The following is a 7629-nucleotide window of genomic DNA, read 5'->3' as shown; positions in this document are numbered from 1 at the left end:
AAAAAAACTAATTACATATAATGATAGAAGATGTATCGAGACATATGAATGAGTGTGTTTGATCTGATAGAACGGTGGTTCATTAAAATTGTGGGGTCTCCGTTCGCGCCTGGTCCACAAAGTATGCAAATAAAAAATTTAAAAATTTAAAAAAAAACGTTTACAAGTGTTTTAGATATAGATGTACATAAGAATACTTTGATAAGTATGTTTTAACTTTAATAGGGATGGTGTAATAAAATTTTGGGGGTCTGCGTTCGCGCCTGCCCTCCATAGAATGGAAATAGGCACAAACTTTAATAAAGACTTTTCACCTCTATCTGCGCAAGTATACTTTGGTAATCATGTTTCATTTTGAAGAAATATAGTATAATAAAATTATGGGGTGACCTCCATAAGATGAAAATATTTCACAAAGTTTTACAAGGTTTTTTTATATAGATCCACAGAATATTGTGATAAGTGTTTCAGTGTGAACAGGTATGGTATAATAAATTATGGAGTTTATCTATTTTATTTTTACTTTCATTTTGCTTTGGTTTTGATACCCCCAAATTCGAAGCTATCTCATTGCAACCCTTCCTTTTCATAACCTATCATACTTTCATCAATCAGAGTCCATTTTCTGTAGGCTGTTTTTGAACCCAGTCAACGACGGGTACTTTTGCTAGTATATATATATATATATATATATATATATATATATATATATATATATATACATATATATATATATATATATATATATATATAAGATCAATTCACTATTTTTGAAAACACGTTCTTTTATTTTCTTATAATATATGTTACAGATCATATATATATATATATATATATATCGTTGAGCACTTTCAGTTGAATTAAAGGTCGGTCAATTTAGCTCTTATGCGTAGATCATCGTATAACGATTTGATCACTGTCTGTCTGACGTAATGAACATTTAAATTAAAATGTTTAAAATTCAACGCTATTTCACACGGTAGCATCGAGGTATCGAGCCAGAGATGTCGAATCGTTCGACTGGTAGTAATCGTGACACCCTGCACTGAAGAAGAATCCCGAAAGGATGAAACACTAGTGTCTGTAGGTATTTAATTATTATAGTAAAAAATAATTAAATATATATATACATACATATATATATATATATATATATATATATATATATATATATATATATATATATAAATTTTATATGGTACAAAATTTAATTAAAGTTTTAAAAGGAATACTTTTATATATAAAAGAGAAAGAGAAGGAAGGGAGGGAGGGAAAGCGAGGAGGGGAGAGAAATATGAGGGACAGAGAGATAGGGACCTTGAAAATTTGAGATGGCGATAACATTAATTTGCTTTTTCTAATCGATTGTATGGAATGTGTACTCCACGCGATTTTTGGTTTACGCTGGTTTTAACCTATGTTTCATCGCAACTATACGTTCCTCATAAATTATTTTTTGTAAATATAAACATGACGTGGAGAACTAGTTTGTTATGAGCGGCGGAGGTAGACGTCATCATGAAGTAGTTTATGTTCCGCTGGTGCACCATATTTGGCACTGCATTGTGTTGTTTCTGTTGCTTTTTAATCAACTATGTACCTCTAAAATGCCTCTTATTAGAAGTGCTTGTAAGAGAAGTGAATACACTACTACATTAATGAATTTAGACCTTGGGAAATGCACTGATACTCTTATTTACGTCTAATTTCGGCTTATGGCGCATGGTTTACGCTTCTGTACAACATTTTTCGTTGTCTCTTAAGTAGAAAAATTCGGTACTAATCCAGAACCTTACCAAATGTAGTTTACGGTAAGCAGCCGGTAAAAGCCGGCGCTATTAACCAATTAGTAATCTCAGCAGACGATAAGTTTCAATCAAATGGATTCATTGCAACAAGAAAATTTTATTTTAAAACGCCGTGTAGAATTATTAAGTGCCCCGGATGAGTAATGTTTTTGTTTTTTTTCTATTAGGAAAAAAGACTCATGGGGAGAAATAAAAAATACAAAAAGTGTGAAAATCTCTGTAAAATGGCTGAAAGAAACACTATTACGTACAAATTTGCAAATAGGTGTACAAATACAAAATGTAGAACATAAACATTCATCCTAACCTAACCTTAACCCTAAAACCATTTTTCTGATATCTTTCTTGAAAAAATATCTTGTTTTCGATCATAGTTGTGTCCATTAAAAATATTGATTTTTGTTCATAGTTGTGTCCACGTTTTCGTCTTAAGCAACGTATTTATTTGAATCATTTATTGCAACGAAAAATATTTTTTAAAAATATCCTTCATACAATTAAACTTACATTATGTTTTATCTTCTTGGGTTAAAGTTTTGTTTTCAGCGTTTTGAATTTATTGTCTGGCAATTTTTGTGTCGGCTTTTTTACGGCAACTTTTCCGGTATGTAAACGGAATGGGCCCATGACGCAGTGGATAGAGGCGTTGAGTTTTTACGCTTCCAAGTCTCATTAGCATATGTTTGATTCTTTTTCTTTTTTTTCTTTTTTTTTGGGGGGGGGTATTTGTAGATCTTTCAAATTCCCATCATCAACCTTGTACATGTTTTTATTTGTAAATAAAATTCGATTGAAACAATTGAGGATCTTTTAAATAGTGTTAAATCCACAGAGTGACTGCGACATTTTGGTGGCAGAATCTAGCTAGAAATAATACAAAGTTTTGTTGTCAAAAGGAATGACACCTGATTCCTCATCCTCAGAATCAAAATCAAACAATGCGAAATGCCTAAGGTGAATGGAAGTTTTACTCATTGTTATTTAACTAAATAAACTGCTTCCATACAAATCGACTAAGTCAGTATGGTACACTTGTTGACTAGAAACACTTGATCAATGGCAGAAACATTTTTGGTGGCGTTCTCTTGATTTCTATCGAATATCAAATTAAAATATTTAAAGACCAAGTTCAAATATTTGTCTACTGATCTTCAACATGGCGCCACGTTTCTGCGATCACTTCATCCCCTTCTGTGTCGTCTTCTTTGATTGGTCGCTTTTTAAACGGCAGCGGCCGATACTCTTCTTCCAGTTCCCTAGAACTATCACTATCATCAATTACACTGATCTCGTTTTTGACAGCATCACTCAATTCTCTACTTTCTACGTCCTTTTCTTCCTTCGTTGCTTCGATTGTCTCCCCTTTTCCATTTCGTTCCGAATCTTCCTGCAGTTCATTTCCGCATTCATCTTCTCTGTCAAGTTTCATTTCACAATCACTATTGTCAGCATCATTTTGTCGTCGCCACCCAAGACGACCGATCAATATGTTTTGCCTTCTTTCATCGGTGCCAATTTCTGGACATTCTTCAGCTTTACATTTTGGATGTGTTTGAATAAATTCTTCGACGTTGGTCGGCTTTTCATCTTCATCTCGACAAGATTCGTTGTTATTATTATCATTATTATTATTATTATTATTATTATTATTATTATTATTATTATTATTATTATTGTCATCATCATCATCATCATCATCAACACAGACATCAATGAGGAACTTGTTTTTGAATGCGTTTTTCGAAACTAGACTAGATATATTTGTTTCTGTTTGATCACCTTTCGACATCAAAGAGTTTATTTCGTATGCATCAGAACATAGCGTCGGAGAAAACCCAGAATAACAGGAAGTTTTTGGCGCGAGAAGCACCATCCCCTCTTCTGCTACATCCTCGTGGTCTGAGTTCGGTTTTTTATGTTGGGCCTGAATTGACGGGAATTGGTTGATCGGTTCGCACCAATTCTTAATAGCGGTGCTCACGACTACGACGGCTGTAGAAGTGGTTGGTCTTTTCGCAACAGGTTCGTTTTTAGCCAGAGGTCTTACAATAGAGAGATAACCTTCGCCGTTGGGCCGTTCATTAATACAGGGATGTGAATTGAGCAGACTTTGATGAGAGAACACTTTACGACAGTCGATGCACTTGTATGACGTCATAAAGATCCTCGGAGGCTTTCGCTTGATAATCTTTCCCGGCGGTTGGTGATTCTCTGCCATCTGCAATGACGTCACTGTTGTGTTGATGTGATGATGGTGGTGATGATGGTGGTGGTGATGATGCGTGTAACGGTGATAATTATCCCCGTTGCTGCTGTTGCTGTCACTGCTACTGCTGCTGCTGTTGCTGCTGCTGTTGTTGTAGACGTGCCGGTAGCTGTAGTTCTCGTTGCTTCCTATGCGTCTCCTCCGTCTCCTTCTTCTCCTTTCCTTTTCGCCATCTTTGGAATCGGCAAACATTTGTATATCGATATCCGTGCCGTTCTTCATTGGGTCAGAGCTGATGTTTTGGTTCATCGTGTCTGTATAGGTCTGACTCAGTCTGTCCGGCAATAGAAACTTCTTGATTCTTGGTATACCAATTGAAGCCTCGATTGGTGCCGATCCGTACAGGTATGAATCATCAGTTGGGGTGCACAGCTGGGACGGCGGTAATAGATCATGATCGAAAGAGGGTTTCGATTCTTCGGATACAACAGGTACTTTTGAGAGCTCCTCATCGACGAGTCGTTTCATATCCAAATTGTTTACTCCTATCCCGTTTAGGGCATTCTTTTTGTTGTGTACTTTCTGATGTCTCTCCAAGTTACTCTTATGGCTTGTGGCGTAGCTACAGAGTGGACAAATGAAGTCCTTCTGACCACTGTGTACAGACAGGTGACGTCGAAGCAGGGCCTTGCGGCAGAAATTGCGACCGCAGACCTGGCATCGGTAGCCGCTGCTATGAAACAGGCTGACGTGTTCCCGAAGCATCGCCTTACTGCGGAACATCACGCCACAGCATTCAAGAATCTTTGGGCAATCCTGGTGCATGGTAATGATGTGTCTCTTCAGGTTGTTCTTGCGGTCAGTCACATAATGACACTGAGGGCAGAAGAAAATCTTACGTCCCCTCTCACTTTTCTCCCGTCCATGATAAAACATCAGATTTCTGTGGTGGTCATGTGCCGACCCGACGCTGCCAAGTAACCGTAGATCGTGGCTATTTGTGCTGTTCTTACCAACATCGTTAGATCCGTCCGCGTCTGTTCTTGCAGATTGGCTAATTATGCTTCTTGTGTTCCCCTTCTCATTAAGTAACGTCATTTTATCGTCAACTCTTGGCAAATATTCAATTGTTGGACTCTTCGCTGATTGGCGGTCAATATTACCGCAGTCATTTAACCCTTTGTTGCTTTTGTCATTATCGCCGTTATTATTGTTGTCGTCTTCTCTGTGGAAGTCGACACCGAGGGTTCGAATCCTAACCGAGTCAAGATGCTTCATTGACAGAGACTGTGGAAGAAAAGCCTTAGAAAGGGATGGGGCGACGGCCATCACGTGTCTGGAGAAGGGGATACTTTGTTCTATGGCAGCTGCGGCGGCAGCAGCGGCAGCGGCGGCCCCGGTGTACATGTGTGGATAATGTGAAGGGTGCAGGTTGTACTGAGAAGGGTGGAGGAACTGTAACGGGTGAGGACCGGGACTGGAGTACTGAAGCGGAAACTGTGGGGGTTGGTGCGTGTGTAACTGATGTGTGGGTTGTGGCAGGGGTTGTGACAGAGGAGTCACATGCGGGAGATGTGATTTTCCCGTATGAAAACTTAGAGCGAAACTGTCCAATTCATTTTGTAGTGCCAAGAATGGCGCCCCCATCTTGCTCCGAAATTGGAGGAGAGAACGAGTTAAAAATGGGTTTCCAAAATCATTGGTCAACATTTCGATTTTCCTGATATTAATTTTCGATCAATAAATATAATTCGATTCGTGAGAAAACTCACGTCATGTATTGATAAAAATGTCAATAACCTTAATCGAAGACAAAATCGTTCTTTTTTGGGTTTATTTTTCAATCGGGCATCGTTTCTGGGCGCATTTATCTCATGTAATTTCGGTGGGTTTTTTTATACCTATTTTATGAATAAGAGAATGATTTAAATATTTTTTATTAAAGTGCAGCAAACAGTAAAAGAAAACATTAAGAAATGTTTCCTTTTTGTGCTTTTTATGAATAGGTTTTCAGGAATTTTTAGTCGTAATGTATTCAGTTTCGATTACGAACTGAGAGAGATGTAGTTCTGACTTTTACCGAAATATACAAATAAAAAAAGAGCGCAGTTACTTTTTGCCAGACGACTATTTTTACGATCGATCAGAACCGAACTAAACCGACCTTTGCCAAATTAAACCTTAAGATTTGTTTAGGGTTAATTCAAGGGTAGTTCAGAGTTGGATTAAGGTTAGATTAGGGCTAGTATGAAAAGGTAAAAAAACACAAAAAAAAAACAGCCCAGTTTGTATTGTGTAGAACTACGGAATACACTTAACACCAACAAAAAATAACAATGCTGATATTAAATTCAGTTTGTTCAGTGAAATTTGTGTCCGATTAAATTTGAAATTAATGACGTATTTTTCTTGGATACCTATTTCTAAGGAGTGCTTCTTTTTTCTTTACCCGTAATAAATATCGCTAGTCAGCGGCAAAGAATTAGTGACAATGAACAAGTGATTGCAAAGAAAGAAATCAATGAAATTTTTACAATTTTTTTACAAAATTAAATATTAGCAATGATTCTTTCGAATTATTACAAGAAATGGTTCCGTATTTTCATCAAAATTAGGGAAAACATAATTCGCCAGTCGTGATTGTTCACTTGAAAATCTTCAGACGCTCCAATTTAATTTTACGTGAATATTTTTTGCCAGAAAAGATTTTTGAGGGTCGACTTTAAGCTCTTCTTAAACAGCTAGGATTGCGCAAAAATACCTGAAAAACAAAACAAACAAAAAAAAATGAAAACATCAGACAAAACCACAATTAGAATTTAAATCAATAATTGGAAATTGGGATTATTCCTTGCATTAACAGTGAATTCAAAACGGTCATTTCATCCTGTGTGGTAATAAAACTTCTCAAATGTACTTGTGATGTTAGGCTGTGTAAGGTGGTTACCTTGTTCCTTCTTCCATCGGATTATTTCGATCATCGATTATCGATGCTTATCGAAGATATTTTGATACAAAACCTATCTAAGCACACTACCAGGCAGATAGAATACCTTTGTGTGAAATTTCATAAAAATCGTCCCAGCCGCTTTCGAGTCCATAGGGAACGAATTCACATACGCAGAGAAAGTTCCTTTTATCGTGGTCGTTGGCAGAACTCGGATACGAGTATACATTTTTGCTCATTAGGATTGAGCCCCAGCTACGAAGTGTTTGAGGTGATCCGTGCGCAACTTTGTGTCACACACACTTCAGACGTCATTATTGGCTGCGGCAAACCTGCTTGACATGCAGGTTCAAGAAGGCATCTTACAGCAGGTTGTCGATACACAATAATGTGGAGTTCCGCCTTATCGCCTACCGGCCAGACGAGTTTATTCGAGATGCAAGCGCCCCTAGATACCAAACGTGCCCCCCTATATCAATCTGGAAATTTCTACAAAATTTCTACCCCGCTATATATATATATATATATATATATATATATATATATATATATATATATATATATATATATATATATATATATTTATAGCGTGGTAGAAACTCTAGAGGAGTGGAATGGGGACAAAAATGGTTGGTCACATTCAATGCTGCTAAGACTAAGCTTGTTTC

The 7629-nt window shown here is 37.1% G+C and overlaps 1 protein-coding gene across 1 annotated transcript in view; it reads right to left on the bottom strand.

Moving 5' to 3' along the window:
- Window positions 1-1738: 1738 nt before the first annotated feature.
- The window catches only part of LOC145291532 (uncharacterized), a 100810-nt gene continuing 94919 nt past the window's right edge, over window positions 1739-7629 (bottom strand). Inside the window, exon 2 of the mRNA XM_080137528.1 lies at window positions 1739-6775. Within this exon, the coding sequence (XP_079993654.1) occupies window positions 2950-5724 (2775 nt within the window). The 5' untranslated portion in view covers window positions 5725-6775 and the 3' untranslated portion in view covers window positions 1739-2949. The remainder of the gene's footprint in view (window positions 6776-7629) is intronic.

The sequence above is a fragment of the Euprymna scolopes genome, chromosome 12 (assembly GCF_053919585.1).
Source record: "Euprymna scolopes isolate OS-2025 chromosome 12, ASM5391958v1, whole genome shotgun sequence".
Taxonomy (NCBI): domain Eukaryota; kingdom Metazoa; phylum Mollusca; class Cephalopoda; order Sepiida; family Sepiolidae; genus Euprymna; species Euprymna scolopes.
Note: the sequence above shows the minus strand (reverse complement) of the source record. Positions and strands in the feature narration are given on the sequence as shown.